The following is an 18,651-nucleotide window of genomic DNA, read 5'->3' on the forward strand; positions in this document are numbered from 1 at the left end:
TACAGATAATCACTAGAAGGACATTACCTCGGCTTTTTAAATTTATCTGATGATTGATCGTAACTTTTTGTCAATTAAAATCCATAAACGTACAAGACCATCAACTCAATTGAACATGTTCTATTCAAACTTTTAATGGACTTGTATGGGATCATCGATCGTTATGGATTGAATAAAGACACTAAATCAAGCCTTGTGAAGAGAACAAGATGCCAAAGCCTTCTATTGTAAGGCAACTATGGACATATTCATACATATACACCTTTCTTAAATCCTTGATGAACTAGCAAAACACTACAAGCGTTTCTTCAGTAACTCACTCAGATGAAACTTGGAATCACAGTTTCCTTTCTGCGAGGAATGATGCAAGTGAAAACACAGCCTCAGGGATTGTCAAGTAGAGGGAATTCACTCCGAGGAATGCTTGCATTTTATTTGCCCTCTGTAGTTTCTCCATGACTTCTCCCAAAGGATTTACGAAGACGAGCTGTCAGTGCCAAGTACAAACTCACGAATTGAGAGAAATAGCTTAGGATATTTTACATTCAAAGGTATGATTTATATAATACCTCCAGATTAGATTTGGAAGTTGACTTCTTCAGGTCAACAAGAAAGGAGATTCCGCTTGTATCTACTGTGGGCACACCTGAAGTTGACTCTAGAGTCAGCATACACCTTTCATATTACACTAGTATACAAAATCACTTTAAAATTTATGCATAAACAGACAAACCTGACAAATCAAGGATTAGATACTGAAGACCTATTTCTTCCTCTTCCATGCTCTTTTCTTTTTCTATCCATCTTGTTATCCTACAAACAAAAAGCATAAAGAAAAGGAAAAAGGTTTGTCCGTGACCAAAAGTTTTGGATTAAGTATACAAAAGATACCTTTCTTTGAGATATGTGGTGTTTGAGAAATTAATGGGAGCTTCAATAGCAAGGATTAGGAAGCCAGGAACTCCCTTGGCATCCCTGTATTGATGTATGTCTCTGTAGATGTTGGTTCCTAAGATGTTCCCAAGCTCAACAATTTTAGGCCTTGTCATCTGGAGAAGGATTCGGAAGATCGATAGACCAACCTGCATTAGCAATCAGGAAATTGTGTTCGTTACGAGTTCAACATCGATGATGAAGAGGGAAATGAGGCTGAGAGTTTTGATCGTTACCGCGATGGCAAGCCCCTCTTGGACTGAGATGAAGATCACTCCCAGAAATGAGGATAGGCAAACAACAAAGTCCACCTTGTCCAGCTTCCATATTTGGAAGGCAGTGGGAACATCAATTAGGCCAATCACTGCTGCAATTATGATGGCAGCAAGCACAACGTTGGGGGTGTAAGCAAACAAGGGCATGAGGAAGAGGAGTGTGATCATCACTGTCAGTGCCATCACTATGTTCGACATTGCGGTCTTGCAACCGGCATTGTGGTTCACTGCCGACCTCGAGAAGGCCCCTGAGTTAAAGTCGAATAGGTTGAACAATTCGCCATCTACTAGATTGCTTCGAGTAGAAAATGAGAGTTGGGTTTCAAGATTTACCAGTAGATACATAGCATGAAGTGCAAGATCCCACAATGTTCATCAGTCCTATGGCCATCATCTCCTTGTTTCCATCCACTTGGTAGCCCCGAAGTGAAGCGAAAGTTCTTCCACTAGCAATTCCTTCCTAAACAAACAACAAGATTAGTGTCTTTTAACACTCACACATCTTGTCATTTAATATCTTACAGTGAGGGAGATGATCCCAGTAGTAAGCCCAGTTTTGATCACAATGCTCAAGTAGGTTTTGTCGAAGACTAATTTGTTCCATGATGGACTGTTCAATCCACATTTCAAATTTCCAATCTGCAAATTAAAGTGAGAAGATGTGGAAATTAACATGGTTGCAAAGTTAAGAAACAGAAAGAACAATTGCATTGGGGAGAAACTGAGGAGACTGGTTGCACTGACAATGCTGATTCCATGATTTTGAGCTTTGATCAGAAAAACAATAAGGGTAGAGATGATGACAGACGCCAATGGTGATCCCACTGACAACCAGAATAGCTTTGGTTTTCTCATTCCCTGCATCAAGTTATTTAGCCAATTGTATGAAGAACCACTCAAGTAATCAAGTTTAAGCTTTTTACTGTTAAATTTGCTGAGCAGCACTTAAAGTAAAATTTTCATGAACGGTACACGCCCTCATGATTTTACTTTTTGGATATTACCCAAAAGGTCTTGTACCAATGAGATATTTTCCATCACCACTGGGAGCTCCTTTTTAACACTGGCGTAGCCAGTGGCTAGGTTGCACTGGGCTCAGCCCAGTGTAGCCCAGTAATTTTTTATTTATTTTGTTAAATTGAAATTTAAAAAATTAAATAATTAGTTAAATCTTACTAATTTAGCCCAGTACAATTCAAAATCCTAATTACGCCATTGCTTTTTAATGACCTCAATTTGGATATTACCCAAAAGACCTCGTACCAATGAGATATTTTTCATCACCACTAGGAGCTCCTCTTTAATGGCCTCAATAAATCCCTTATTGGTACAGATCCCAACGGACCTGCTCCTTTAACGGTCCTAACGGGCCTCTTATTGTTGTGATACAATATTATCCATTTTGGGTCCACGTTCTCATGGTTTTATTTGTTGATATTACCCAAAAAATCTCGTATCAATAAGATATTTTCTATCTTATAAGTTCAGGATCTTTTCCATATATTTTCAACGTGGGACTTTGATTGTTATCCCAACATAAGCATGATTTATTATTAATATTATTATTATTATTTATTATTTGCTGAGGACAAACTTGATTCTTGAATTGACTTTGCAGAAATTATGCTCTGATGGAAATTTATTGAGATGCAGACAATTTAATGACGTTGCATAACAAGCATGCATGTTTACTTTGTCGAATAAAGAAAGAACAGGGACACGCAGGCTCTGTGCAGGAATAGTCTCAAGGAGCTCATTATTAGCTCACGTAAACCAAATCATTCCTTTTTATATTCTATTTAAACCCTAATTATGGAATCGATCGATTAGATTTTCAGGAAAATGAAAATCATACAACATATCTGGCCACCAGCAGAAACCCCAAGAAGCTGATCCCCATCGCTACCGTTTGCCATGACCACTGCATGCGCACCACCAACAAAACTCAGTAAATTACAGTCATTAAAACAGAAGAAGAGAAGAATCAAAGGCAAAAGAAAAAAGGGGGAAATTGAATCGATTGCCAACCTCATTTACGTTGTGGAAGACAGATGTCATGACCGGAAGCACCGACATCTCCTTGGTGAAGTGGACGATGCCCAAAAGGTTCTTCAGCTGCTGCAGGGACACAATTATGGCTGCTCCGGCCATGAACCCTACCAGCGTTGCCTTCGACAGAAAGTCGATGATGAACCCTAACCTGCAGCTAGCGATGATTTTTAGACTAGTTCATGACGCTTCAATTTCTTGTATCTGAGATGGGTTACCTTAGAACGCCGAGAGAGGCCTGGAAGACGCCGGCGAACAAGGTGGCGGTGAAGGCGAGCTGAAGGAAGAGAAAAGGGTCCGTGTTAGGGTTCACCGCCTGCCTCAGCATGGACCCCATTATGAGAGACGCGATCGAGACTGGACCCACTGCCAGATCCCTCGAGCTCCCCAGCACCGAGTACACCAGAGGCGGCACGAAGCTCGTGTCTACGTAAAAAGTATATATACGTGCTGTAAACATGCATGCATGGGGAAGATTGCACGTTTTGACTGCTGAAATTAAACTTACACAGGCCGATGATGGGAGGCAAACTAGCCAGCTTCGCGTAGCTGATCCCCTGCACAGATAGATCGAGGAGATCAATTAATAGCGATCTTTTATTGTTGTACGTTGTTGTGCATTTTTGGTATGTGCGTCAGTGCGTGCGTGCCTGAGGGATGGCGAGGCTGGCAATGGTGAGGCCGGCGACGAGGTCGGACTTGAAGAAGGACAGGCTGTAGTGGGGGAACCACTCGAGGACGGGGAAAAGGTACTGCGCCGCCAGAACGCACTTCCTCCTCGACGGCTGCCCTTTGAAGTGGCGGAAGGGGTCGTCGGGGAAGAAGGTCTCCTTCACCCTGCTCTTCATCTTCTCCAGCGAGCTCCTGGGGGGCGGCGCCTCCACCTTGCGAACCAGTTCCTCGGTCGCCGCCGCGGCGATCTCCGGCACCTCTCTCTCTCCCTCCATGTGGCAGCGGGAACAATTGCACAAGCCCTTTTGGCTATCTAGCTTCATCCCAATTTTCTCTCTATTTATATCGATCCATCGATCTAATTACATGCACATTGATTAACTATACTATTACAGGACCGCTACAGGACAAAGGTAGAATTAACGTAACCAAATTGCTGAAAGGAAGAGGCAAAAGAAAGCTAAGGGAAAGCAGTGGGGAGAAAGAAAAGAAAGGGAGTGGGAGAGTAATAAAGGAGAGAAAGCAGTAATGTAAAGGAGAGATGCGATGATATGGGTGCAATTTGGAGGTGAGATTCTGTCTGCGGTGGTCCAGAGCTTGCTTGGTAGTTGGTATGGTCCTGGATACAATGATGGATCGATCATTCAATTCATGTTTTAACCATTTAGTTTGTTTTTTTTTCTGGGAAGATTGATGGAGGAGAGACTGGATAATTTTTACGCTCTGTTTATTTAAAGATTATCTTTATTTTTAATGTTGTTATAGCTACTAACTATTATAACTTATGATATAGTAACAGTAATTATAATATTTTATTTACTTCTAATGTTATTATAACAGCTACAATTAAGTATTATAATATATAGTAATTATTTTATAATTACTATAATACGTAGAAGTTATTGAATATTTATTATAATTATTTTAAAATAATTTTGAATAAGTTTGCAAAGAGAATTTTGATACAGTAATATTTAGGATTTAGAATCTAAAATTTTAGAATTTAGAATTTAAGATTCAATTATAATCATTATTTTAAAATAATTTTAATTAAGTATAAATAATTTTGATAAGTTGATAAATAATATTTTAATATAATAATATTTATATATAATAATTTTGATTAAAAATGAAATAATTAATTTTTCATATGAAAAATTTGATATTTTTTATATAAAACATTCAACTAGTGTTCTTTTAACTTTTTTTTTAAAGGATATTCATTTGACAATTCTTTAAATGTAAGGCATCCTTTGATTTTTATCCAAAAAAAATAAAAGAGAAAATGACCTAATTTGCATACCTCGAGGGCACAAGTGAATTTTTTACGATGTAAAAGGACGAAGCCAAAGGTAGGACGATGACGATCATTTTTTTTTCAATATAAATACACATCTTTCGCTCCAATATTATGAAATTTTTGCTTCATCCCTACCAACAAAGGTTGTCTTAGTCGTGAGGCTGCCATCGATCGCAAGCAAGGTCGAGCGATCTTGTTATGCTGAAACACTATGCGTTGGTTGACAAAGAAGAAATAAATAATTTATTATATATAATTTTAAATAAATAAAAAATAAAAATAATTGAGGGACGAATTCTTTTAATCCATCATTTACTGTTTTATCATTGACCAATTAAGTAATTCGGATGATAGTAAAATGCTCAAGCGAATAAAGTTTGAATTCCATTATAAATGAATATGTTAAAAATGGGTAGAATAAAGATATCTATCATTGAAATTAATTAGTGGAGCGAAACATGGACATATGAAACAAGACAAGAAAATATAGCTTTCAAAATGATCTTTACAAAAAAAAAAATATAGAATCACATGTAAATCGCTTTTCAGAATCTTTAATTAGATTGGATGTCATTTTTCACAAGAGGAGCTTCACGATACTCCATTAATAATTTAGGTCAAATAGTAAACGAGTGGGACAGGTAAGAGTGGGTTGTCTTTTGTTTGTTGTCATGTGATTGATGTTCGCGAGAATTCTCGGTGCGACGAGGGTCCGGGTGAACAAAAATTTAATTAAATCGGTCCGGGTGAATAAAAATTTAATTAAATCGAATAAATCGATTGAATTAATTGAATTTAAAAAATTAGTTTAGTTATTTTAGGATTTTGATTTTTTTTAAAAAATCTATTAATTTAGTTCGATTTCGATTTTAAAATTTCTTATTCGATCAAATCGAATAAATTGAATTAATTAAAATAATAAAAAATTTATAAATTTAAGTAAATTTATAAATCCTTAACTAATTGATAAATCTTTCATAATATTTTAAAAAATTAATTTTGATCGAATTAATCGATATTTTATCGTTTAATTTTTCGATTAGTTCGAAAAAATTCAATTCAGTTCGATTTTAATTAATTCGATTCGATTCGATTTTAATGAAATACTAAATCCTAGATGAGGATCTTGATTTTAACAAGTTATATTATCGAGAGGATTGCTCATGATCAAAAAATGAAATAAATCTAGGGATTATTGTTTTTTTATTTCATAAATTTTTTGAGAATTTTTCAAATGTATATGTTATTATTTTATAATTAATTTAATATTTACAAGTTAGTTTATGAGTTCTTTTTAGATTAGCTTTCATTGTATTTTTAATATTCCAAAACAGGTATCTCCTATATTTGTTGCGTAATATCTTTTCCATGAACTTTTGTTTTGTTTTGTTTATTTTTTTAGAGATATTTTAAGGGAGGTAATAAAATTACATAATTAAAATAATTAAATATACTGATTTAGTCTAACTTGAAAAAGATAAAAAGATGAACTAAAAAAGGAGATGTCTGAATTGTCTTGTATGATCAAGTTGAGTTGTTAAGTATCGAGGTGGCCAAGTGTCTGAGTTGTGCTTACCTTGTCAAGTGCTAAGTTCTGAACTCATTGAGCATCGAGCTCGTCAAATACCAAGTGTCGAGCTCGCTAAATGGGAAGTTGAGACGTCAAAATCTAACACACTTTAAAAAAAAAAAGATTCATCTCCTCCAACTATGATTCAAAACCATGTTAATTGGATGTCTATTTCTTAGTATACCATGACACACTCACATACACAATCAAACATTACTTATTCGTGGTGAACCAAGTGAGTGCCCAAATGCTATCACTAAAGAGTCGTCGAGCATGATAGAGAGAAAGAACGAAGAGAACGAATGAAAATAGATGGATTCTACATCTCTCTATCTATTCAGGATAATGACTTCCTTATATAAAAGTATCAATTCTTGAAAAGTAGGAAAAGGAGGATTTGGGGATCCTAAATTTACACTATTAAAGATCCATCCTATATATGTGAGAAAATCTCTCCCCATATATATTTATAATATTTAATATAAATCAATCATAACATCATAAAACTTCTAATACGGTCTGCTTTAAACTCCTCGTTCGCAATAAACTCTTTATTTTTTTGTCTCTTTTCCATTTATAGTTTCTAACGGTCTGCTTAAAAAAAAGATAAATCTCAGTTTATTTTGGGGGTTTCGTCTCGAAAATTTCCCATCGACCATCAAGGTAAATATAGTTTCCTTTGATTGCGCCAACGGTCTGTTTTAAATTTTCACCACTTCTTTACCAAAATTATAAAATATTTTGTTCTCTCTGGTGCACGGGGACCAATCTTGATCTCCATGCGAAGAAAGCTCTGACACTTTTATAAAGTCATACAGATGAGTAGATCATCTCCTTAAACATTATTTATTATTTCTCCAATAAAAAAATGTTTTACAGTCAAAAGAGGTTTATAATTATGGAATCTACAAAGCAAACAAGCTCAAAATAGTTTCAAATCAATAATGACGCATGAAATCTATTCAAGCCTATCCAATTATCACATGGCATGATTGAACAAGACAATTTAGTTGACTGTTCCTGTAAAAAGTAGCAACATCAATGATAATGGATTTGCTTTACGTATAAAACAACTATTTCCATGAAGCTTGGTACAGAAAACTATCCATATTCCACAATTTATACAATGGGAAGCACTTCGCAAACCCGAGAAGAAGAATCGATTAGCTATCAAAATTGAATAATTGGAATTTGGAAACCTTAACTATAGTAAGAAAGGAACATAAAAATGTATGTCTGTATGTATGTATATACGGCCTCAAATGATCTGTTCTTGTGCAGTTTTGGGCGTCGTGGATAGGACTCTCTTGTTTAATCTCCCTCTGAGCTGCCTGATCTTGGCATCTACCCTAGCAGTAAACCCAATCTTAGTCTTTTGACGAGCCTTGTTCTTCTCTCTTTTCCACATGCGCTGGTCGGCCACATCCTTCTTGTAATATTTGATTTCCTGAATCACATGGTGATCCAATGGGTTGAACATCCTCTGGAAGGAGATGTGTACCAAATAGGGAATGTTGCAGGCACAAGTGACTATAACAGTTGCTATCCAAAACATGGGTGCTGGTCCGATAGCTTCCGAGAGTATCTGGTAGGAGTTCTGGGAGATTGTCGGCGACGAGGCTCCATATGCAACCAAGAATAGGTACCATGTGGCAACACTGCCCCAAACAAAGAGATGCTGGATCCATGTGAAGTGGCTCATAATAAGGGCAATTTGCACATTGACTACCCAAATGATGCAGGTGAACATTGTGGTTCCGACAACAGCCATATCTGCCGTCTGCCCTCCGGCACGGAATGCCTGACGGTATAGCATCCCGATGTTGAGGAAGTATATGGCAATGGATGTGTAGAGGCCGTTGAACATCCAGCCGATAATTCTATACCAATCGAAAAATAGGTTCTTTGGTCCTTGTTGGTACAATGCTGGGAACTGCAAAACAAGTTCACTGGTGTAGTTGGTGAAAATATTGAGGGAAAATAATTGTAGTTGGAGCAAACAAGCTTACTGGAATACCTGTAAACATACATCCGAAGAAACATCTTGCTCAAAGGCGCCTAATGTTATGACTGGCAATGATGTTAGAACGACATTGAACAGGAGCATATACCAGTTGTCGTATACTGATTGCCCAGAAAAGCCAGTGTATGCCTCAAAGTAGAATATTGTGAGCCCAAATGCTATGTTTTTATAGAAGAAATAACAAATCTGAAACAAAAAAGGAAATTCTGAATCAGTACTTTTCTACAGGAAAATAGGTACCTGAAAGTATTAAGTGCAAAAGTACTGCAAAATTAGTTGTTGTCATTTGCTCTCACCATGAGTGCTATCCTCTTGTAGCACCAATGCCCATGGACAACAAGAAGTCTTTCTAGGAATCTAAACTGAGAAATGGAGAAATCACTAGCCATGACCGCCTGTGAAAAGTCAACGCAATCATGTAATCAAACTAGCAAGTCCATAACTACTGAACTTTAAACGAGTGCCTATCATGTAATAATACCAACCTGCATCCCTTCCACACCACTGATACCAACACCAATATCAGCTTCTTGAATCATGCCCACATCATTTGCACCATCACCTATGGCTAAAGTAACTTTTCCTGTACCTTCTTTTACTAACCTTGTTACCTAAAGCAAGAGAAAAACAGTTTCTCTTAATATAAAACTTGCATTGCAAATTTTGCACATGAAAATCACTGAATGAGCAATAGATGGCAAGAGATACCAGTGCTTTCTGCCTAGGTGAGACACGGCAGCATATGACAGATGCACAATTGACTGCTAGGTTCAGGAAATTATTCTTCATATCATCCTCTAATGCATATGTCAGTGTTTTCCCATCAATTATCAAAGCAAATGCTTCATATGGGTCCTTCTCCAGCATGATCATTTGAGAGGCATTAGTTATTTGCATCAGAAGGTTCTCTTTGGCTGCCTGATCAATCACCAGAGATCAATTTTTTTCATGAACCAAAATAGATGTAACAGTTAAAATAACAGGAAAACTAGCTGTTCATGATAGTCCCCTCAATCTATGTTTATTATTTAACAATATAAACTATACTTTTAAACCCTGTATTAATTAGGCCTAGTATTTGCAAGTTGATTCTAAGACTCTGCCTCAAACTCACTAAAAAATATTATGAAAGCTCAACTTGCACATATAACTAATCTAAGTCTGATTCAATAAGCAAATCCGCTGACTAGAGGTTATTTGCATAGAAATTTGGTTATCATTTTACAATTTTACATCTCTTTAGAAGCATGTCCTAACTCAGTCATCAGCTTCACAAAAAATTGACATTTTGTATAAGGGTGAAAAAAGTTGACAAGACCAGATTGTAGGTTCAGATATTTACTACACAAGTTCAGGTCCTATTTATGATCTGCAAATAAATGGCTCAACTTGTTTGTGACTGATTTATAAATTTATATATGTAATTGGTTATTTAGAGTAATTTACATAAGTTATACATATATATAATCTAATAAATAAGTTAAATACATACTATAATATCATCTAATATAATTATATGGATTATATCCAAAGTTTTTGTATAATTAAAAAAAAAATAGTGCGTTGTTTGTATTTTGTTCATTTGAGCTTGTTAAATGAGTTATCATTTCACTTATATAATTATACAGGTCATGTCACATGTCTGTCTAACCATTTTAATTAACAGGTCTTAGATATGGTTCAATAATTGATCATCCTATTTATAAACAGGTCATGTGCGGATTATACAATATTTAACTCATAGATTAAATGAATGGGTCAAGTTTGAATTGCGATTACATAGATCATAGGTCAATGAAATACTACTCAATTATATCCCACGATCCCAACTGTCAACTCAAATTTTGTAGAGCTCTCTGTGACTATCCTAAACAAAAAGGTGGGCGGCTCCTTTTTTGCTAAAAAAAAATTGAGTGGTTGGTGCCCAGTGGGGACTATCGTTGTTGCACTTAATAAAGTCATGACCATTATTCTGCCTATATTTGGGCTAGCAAACATTGGGAATTATGTATATTAATCTCAATAGGCTTCTTGAAAGAGTTATTGCAAGCTTTTGAGAAGCACTTTCTAAGATAGTTACAACTAGGAAACACCAAATCTAAGCCAATAGATACCTTTCTTCACCAAACGTATTGAGATCATAAGAAACTATAGGATGTAAAAGAGAATATGAAGATCTCTATTGACTCTTCTGAATCGGGGAAAATTAAGAGCAACCTTAGAGTCAAAATCCTAAAATGATGGTCACTTAGTCTGCAAGAGTAAAGACTACCAAAGACCCTTTAATCAAACTTGAGTATTCAACACAGATGTAGATTGTAGCATCGACTATTTCTAAAAAAATCTCACATGCTCAATAGGAATAAATTTCCACTTCGAGTGTCGATTACTGAATGTCAGTATTTGAATTCGTGTAAAGGGAATAGACGAAGAGTCCATGTATCAGAGACCCAGGGCCTAGAGGTGAAGACAAAAAGGAGATAGGTGTGGTCCAATGCACATATGAGGAAGGGAGAGCAATGAGAGTTTGTCCTGCACAAGGATTCTCAGCATGGGAAGATGTTTGTTATGTTGCTCATACAAGAGGCCATATTTGTGATTTTGGTCGGAGAAGCTGAAGATGTTGTTGCAAAAGCAAGTCAAAGACCTTTTATCTGCGCAAATGCTCAAGAGGGCTTCTACAGTTGCAAGGATGTTGCACACAAATGCATTCTAGGGTTTAAGGTCACGAATAACATGAGTCAAAAGAATGTTACCAGTTCATGGAAGATCAGCATTGGAGGAGGTAGTATCGTGGAGGGAGCTCTGACACCATGTTACAAATAATAGGGAAATTATTACGATTTGATGCTCATAACAGTACTCTCATCCTATGTTTCATTAATGTAAAATTACACTTATAAACTCTGTTACACGGTATTTATGATTAGGCCTCTAGCACTTGCAATTTGATCCCTGGTGGTAATTGAATACAAGTGGATAAAAATGGAATGAAAATGACAACCATTTACCTTGTTAGCATCCTGTACCAGCATGTCATTCATGTCACTGTTTACAGTCGATAAGCAAATTTGTTTCATCCCTTGCCTAAGCAAACTGCAAGCAAATCTGAAAACAAAAGAATGGTATTAAAAAAAAAAAAAAAAGAATTTCCTTATCAATACAAAAGACTTTATCCCATCAATTATGACTTGTGGTCAGCTATCTGAAATTGTTAACATACAAGACTTAGAAGATGGCTATGTGAACGACTAGAAGGTGCTTGCTACCAAGTTGCTAAAGACCTTGGCATTTGTTGCCAAGGTCTTGAGTTCAAATTTTGGCTTCACCAACTGACTGTTTGCTCCCATAGAGAGAGAGAGAGAGATGGGCAGGCCATTTGCCTTTCCCTTTCCTCAATAAAACTATGTGAATGATTAGGGAGGCCACAGATTCGTACCCTATGTTAATTGCAGTTTCAATCTTGTCACCCGTAAGCACCCAGATCTTGATACCAGCCTGGGCTAATTTGTCTATACATTGAGGAACCTGTACAGGAAGCAGGGGCATTGTTAGATGAAGTAAAGAAGAAAGAACTACTAGTCATAGAGAATCCTTTAAAAGCTTACCCCTTTCTGTAATTTATCTTCCACAGCAGTTGCACCAACAAGAATCAAGTCCCTTTCCATTAAATCAGAGATTCGCTCAACTAGAGCTTCTCTATCAGATCCAATAGTAGTTTTCGCTTTTAGGAATTCCGCATTCCAAGCAGAATATTCGGATTGATCTAGCACTCTATATGCTAGTGCTAACGTTCGCAACCCTGCTTCTCCATATTCAGTTAAATGTTTGCTTGTTTCACTCTCAAACAATCTTCCATTTTTAGCCAGTCTATCAAAAATGATGCTGTGCAAGAGAAATAATATCATAAATCAAATATGAATTTCAGTTTAATTTGCATTCACCATATATCAGTAATTTCTGATCTGATTAAACACTTAATTGGCACAAACAGATATATCTGCTGACAAAAATTTAGATTCCACAAAATGAAAGTTAAGACATACCTATCAGCACCTTTGCAGAAAAGGAAAATTTTCCCAATCTCATCACGCACAATTACAGACATTCTCTTCCTTTTGCTGTTGAATTCCAACAGATTGAGAATCTTCAACTCCCTATGGTAGAACAAACCATCAAGTTGCCAAGAATTTCAAATGAAAATGACAATCTAGTGATTACAACATGCAAAACAAGTTGTTACCTCTCCACAGAGTCCTTAGAAGGAGAATATTTCTCCCTAATGAACACACTAGATTGTGTTCTCTTACAAAATTCAAAGCCAAATTCCCTAGCTGCAACAAGAAATGCTGCTTCATCTGGAGATTCAGCTTCATAAGTGAACCCACCAGTTTCCTCATTTGGTTCAGGAATTGCAGTGTGACACGAAGCAAGGATCCTGAAGAACAGAAGAATGGTATCAGCTGTGGGCTCCTTTGCCCAATTTCCATGCATTAACCTCTCATCTTCAAAACCAAAACCTTTAATGGGAGGCTTTCTTCGATTATCAATGGTGAACTTTTTCCCATGTATCAAATCAGTTGCTGGTGACCCATGAACGCATGCTTCATCTGTCCAAATATCATGAGCGCCACTTTGCTGCTGAGGAGTACCAGTAGCTTCTGATTCCATCTGCTTGGCGGCAGCAATTTCCACTTCACTAGAAAGTACACCATATGAAATTCCAGCAATGGAACATTTTAAAAAATTCATCTGGTTGCATGTTAAAGTACCCGTTTTATCAGATAAAACTGTATCAACTTGCCCAAGCTCCTCATTTAAGTTTGAAGTTCGCGCTTGTGCATGATTTCCTGTGTCCTCATCGTACATGAGAACATCTCCATTAATGAATGTAGCTTGTAAGACCTTGACAACTTCTATAGAAACATACAGAGAAATAGGTATCAGATATCCATAGAGAATAAGAGCAGTGATCAGATGGAATAGACCAGATAACTCTGCCCTTTTAGGATCATACAAGCTCGTTCCCTTATCTGGCTGCAAGTACCACCAATCTGGCATCTTATATTTGGTGATCACAGCAAACCCTATTGAACTAATCACTGAAATGAGTACAAGAACAGTAAAGAGAAAGTATATGATTTGATCCATTTTCTTCTCGATTCTGCTCCTCTTAGAAGGTGATTTAGTGGAATTCTGCATAACTTTACTATCATGACCAGTAAAGATAGCCACCCCATAGACGTAAGCAGTGTTCCTAAGATTGGAATCTCTGAGCAGAATCTGATTTGGCTCAAGCGAATGGAGCTGTTGCTCAAACTCAATATTACCTACGAAAGTATATAGACTAGGATTTGGGTCTTCACACCTTATGATAGCTGTAAAATCTCTGAAAGTCTCATCATCATCCAAAGCCAGAGTTACTTCCAAAGACCTTTTGACCTTCAAATTTGTCTCACCGTCCAAATTCATTGTCTCAACATAACAAATCCCGTCTTCGTAGCTTGAGGATAGTAGAAGCAAGTCAGCTGGAAAAAATTGGTCCTTCTCAACCTTCACGACATCCCCAACGCGAATGTTCTGCCATTGTTTGTAACTGAACTGTCCCTCTGCCTTGTGGACGCTGACCTTTCGGCTATTTACTTTCATATCTTGCATAAATCTCCGCCAATCTTCCAGTGCCTCTTTTGCCATACTCAACCCAACAACAAACGCCAGAGGCGCAATCATGCTCACCGGAGTGAAAGGGGAAACAGGGGTAAGGGACAGAACTGCAGCCAGGAGAAAATAGAGATTGGCTACGCGGCGGAATTGCTCAAAGAGCGCTTTTGGAAGGAAAGTGATGATATTGTATTTCGTGGTGGTGATATAATTGCTGGAGTAGTTGAGGGGCTTCTTACGGTGGAGCTGCGGCTGGTTGCAGTGGACAATGCGGGAGTAACCGGGTCCAACGAAGGAGGAAGGTTGCTCATCATCTAACACGGCGGGACGGACGCAGGCAAAGCTGTAGAGCTTGCTCCATCGGAGCCCGTCCCTTCTCCTCCCTTGCCTCGCCATTGCTAGTGGGTTGATTTCAGCTCAGACTAAAAAAAAAAAAAGCCTTTCCTCACCAAACTAGGGAGTTTTTCTCTCTATTCGCAAATAACAACATGGCCGACACATCAATCAAAGAAGTTTACAGAAGTTTGGGCGGACAAAATTTCTGCAACTATCTGAAATTTTTATCAAAAACAAGCGAATTAAAAGCAGCTCAACGCTCTTGTACAGATTAAAAACAAATGAAAAAGATTAGGTTTCGTCATTGCAGCCAGTAGCATTTAATGCTAGTTTACCAGACTCAGAACAAAATCAATTTTTTTGTGCAGTTCGAACCGAAAAACTAAAAAAAACACACACACAAATATTGGATCTCCAAGTCACACAAACAACCCGAATCTGGTATGCTTCATCCCAAATCTCCACGATTAAATCTAAAACAACACGAAAGAAGGAAAAAACGGAAGAAAAAAACCCAGAATTTCGAACTGAGTGAAGTCTACGAGATAGTAAGCAATCAAAGATACTAGAAAAATAGATCGGAGATTCAGCACATAAATAAACATTACCCAAAATCGTAATCAAGGTTCTTCGAACACCCAACATTGAGTGACTGCCCAATTGCTCTCGGAGGTCGACACCGGCGCGGATCTCCCCTTCCTGTGCGATCTACCGATTGAGTTGGATTGAAGAGGAACGGAGATCGAAGCAACAAACAGACGGGATTTTGATCTCTCCCTCTCGTCTCTCTTCAAGGGAACTCACGTCAACCGAGTTAGTCTTCGGCCATCAAAATGCTCGTATGTAATATAAATTTTAAACCACCCGAATTAGAATGAGTTTAACAATAACTGAGCTGTTTAGCTATGGCGCATGCCCTTTTCGCACGGCTTAATTTCACCCGGCATTTGTACTCGGTAATTTAGCCCGGACCCACTGCTCGCGCCCAATGAACGAACTGTATGTCTCGAGTCGGTTATGCAAAAGGCCAAGTTTGAATGAAGCCAAAACGGGACCCGCGCGGCGGGATTCACTAAGTGCCACGCGCGACGATACGACCGGCCTTGCACCGTATCTGGCGAGGAAGTACCCTTGCAGGCGTTCGCCTCTGCAGGCGCGGCAATGATCACAAATAGATCCCGTACAGGCTTGTAAGGACGCTGCACTTTCCTTGTTTACCTGGATTTTTATTGGATGATTATACGGAGCCCGTTACCTGCACCCCATGAAAGACCAACCCATTGTCCGCGTGGTTAGCTGGATTCAAGAATAAAAGGAAAGTTTCATTTAGCACCTTAGGTGTTTGAAATATATTTTTTTACCTTTTCAAAATACCATCTAGATTTTAAATATTTACTAGCGCAATCCATTTTTAATCTTTTACACAACTACACAAGCAAGGTGCCCACATTGCATATTTGCAGAACTGACGGTGCAAATGAATTGAGCCGGCTCACAAGCTTTTCAAATCAATTTGAATAATACTTTGATTTATCATTTGAAATTGCAAACGAATCGAACCGACTCGAGTTAAATTTGAACATATTCGATAATTTTTTGAACTAAATTGGAATTCGAATCTATAATATTGTGTTTGATTATTCACGAATCGTTGACGAACTTTTATTTAAATTTATTATATATTTATTATTTTCTATTATATTATTCAAACTCAAATAATTCGAATCGAACTCGAATAATTTAAGGTATTTTGAATTAAAGTTTGATTCTGTTTGAATTAAAATTTGAATAATTTAAAATAAACTCGAGTTCAAATCATATTTGGAATCAAACTTGAGTCAAAATTATTGATATTTTTAAACTTTAAATTTGAATATCGTATATATATTGTATATATATTTTCCAGCTCGATTTGATTCATTTGCATTCTAATAAAAAATATCAATATTTTTGACTATCTTATCCAATTCGAAAGTTTCCCATCGACCACTAGGGACTAACCATATCATCATTGTTTACAATTGCATCATAATTCAGGGGCTTCATTTGAATTTTTAAAAATTATTGGTATAATGGGAGATTAATATTTCGTTTTCATTTGTTGGTGGCTCCATTTAATGACAAGGATTTGATTGAAAAACCCAATCGGCAAGCATTTATGTGCTTGCAATGATGGCTGTCTTCTTCGTCAATTTCTTTTTTTCTCCCAAAATAATTAAAAACATTAATTACGTTTTTAATTATTTTAACGTTTGAAAAGTTTACTTAACATTAAAACTAAAATTAACTTCATTGTCGAGGAATGTAATATGTGTTTAATTTAAATGCTAAAATTTTATTGTTTTGAATAATTTGTATCATCTTTCATAGTTTTATATTCTAAAAAATAATTATTTATCAAACATAAAGTTGTTATATTTTATTTTAGAAAAAGCTTAATGTCCTATGTGTTGCATATGTACACACCAAGTAATCATTTTATTTACACACTAAAATATTTCAATTTGTCATTTCTAGGTTTTTGTCTTTTTGAAGACTATTAATTTATAAATTATTTTCCTTTTCAATTAATTTGGTTTTCATAAATAGCGGAAAAATTAAATTCTCTTTTTAATGTGCTTCTTGTCTGTCAACACAAGGTATTTCCATGTCATTATTTAGTTTCTAATAATATAAATCACTTCCTTGTTTTATTTAAATATTTATATTTGACTTTAAACTTATTTTAAAATATAACCAACAAGGTGGGTTTGTGATAAGAACGTGCTGAATATATTCAGACTACGGTTCAAAATTTTTTTCTTTAAATAAATAAATAAACACATTTTTTATTGAAAAAAAATGTTTTTGGCGCATGACATGACTTCCATAAAGTTAGAGGCAACGTGTCTGTCATTAAATATGCCATGGCCCACGTAGTTGTTGCTCATCGGGGCCCATGAGATTAATAATTCATCCATTTGAAATTTTATTAATTCAACCAATCAAATAAATTTACTATTATTGTACATATGAGATTTATTATAACAGTTGTTTTTTTTACATTTTACAATATATTATTTTCATTAGGAGTGTTAAAAATAAATCCGATACGAATTTATCTAAAAATATCAAAGTGAGATTGGGGATTTTAGGGTTCGAATTAGATTTGATTCGAAATTGAGTTGAAAAAAATTTTCAATTTCGAATTAAGTTGAATTCGAATTGACTCGAGTTAACCTGAATTAAAATTTTAGAGTATGATTTAGATAATTAAATTTTTAAATATAAAAATATAATTATTATATAATTTAAATAATATTCATTATTAGGTGTTTAAATTAAAATATTATTATTATATATTTTATTTTTTTTTAATTGATTATTTTATTAAATCAAATCAGATTTGTTAGATTGATCAGATTTTTTTTATTAATTCATCCATTTGAAATTATATTAATTCAACCAATCAAGTATAGTAAGCTTCGATCAATACGGATCTCAAAGAAAAATTAAATTATATTAGATTTATTATACACAGTTTGACCGTGTATTTTATAAAAATAAACGGTTTCCGCTATGAGTTTTAGGGTTTGAATCAAATTCCATTGGATCTAAAATTGATCCAAAAAATTTTGAGTTTGAATTCGAGTAGGTTCGAGTTGACCGGGTTGACTGAATTAAAATTTTAAAATATAATTTAGACAATTAAATTCTTAAATTTAAATATTTTTATCTATCAAATATAATTATCATATATTTTAGATAAAATTTATAAAATATAGATTTATTGGTAGGTGCTTAAATTAAAATATTATTATTATATACTTTAAATTTTTTATTTAATTATTTT

General features: G+C 35.7%; 2 protein-coding genes and 1 pseudogene across 2 annotated transcripts; all 3 read right to left on the minus strand.

The window, feature by feature from the left end:
- Positions 1-93: 93 nt before the first annotated feature.
- On the minus strand, positions 94-4,220 carry LOC141835236 (putative sulfate transporter 3.3). The gene is made up of 13 exons (XM_074722664.1): positions 3,908-4,220; positions 3,766-3,814; positions 3,476-3,683; positions 3,237-3,408; positions 3,064-3,129; positions 1,953-2,066; positions 1,731-1,847; positions 1,542-1,668; positions 1,170-1,456; positions 892-1,082; positions 734-813; positions 570-646; positions 94-487 (listed from the first exon to the last, which is right to left on the minus strand). The coding sequence occupies exons 1-13, from the start codon at positions 4,202-4,204 to the stop codon at positions 338-340; spliced, it is 1,935 nt and encodes a 644-aa protein (XP_074578765.1). The 5' UTR covers positions 4,205-4,220; the 3' UTR covers positions 94-337.
- A 3,614-nt stretch (positions 4,221-7,834) lies between these two features.
- Positions 7,835-15,673, minus strand: LOC141835235 (putative phospholipid-transporting ATPase 4). Its single transcript, XM_074722663.1, has 11 exons — positions 15,428-15,673; positions 13,066-15,034; positions 12,869-12,979; positions 12,431-12,707; positions 12,262-12,350; positions 11,834-11,930; positions 9,531-9,740; positions 9,308-9,433; positions 9,119-9,217; positions 8,817-9,008; positions 7,835-8,732 (listed from the first exon to the last, which is right to left on the minus strand). Exons 2-11 carry the CDS (start codon positions 14,877-14,879, stop codon positions 8,058-8,060), a joined length of 3,690 nt encoding a protein of 1,229 aa, XP_074578764.1. The 5' UTR covers positions 14,880-15,034; positions 15,428-15,673; the 3' UTR covers positions 7,835-8,057.
- An 82-nt stretch (positions 15,674-15,755) lies between these two features.
- LOC141834443 (putative phospholipid-transporting ATPase 4) overlaps positions 15,756-18,651 on the minus strand; it is a 17,570-nt pseudogene continuing 14,674 nt past the window's right edge.

Source organism: Curcuma longa, chromosome 9 (assembly GCF_044706935.1).
Source record: "Curcuma longa cultivar G26 ecotype Majalengka, Jawa Barat chromosome 9, ITB_CL_G26_1.1, whole genome shotgun sequence".
NCBI lineage: Eukaryota > Viridiplantae > Streptophyta > Magnoliopsida > Zingiberales > Zingiberaceae > Curcuma > Curcuma longa.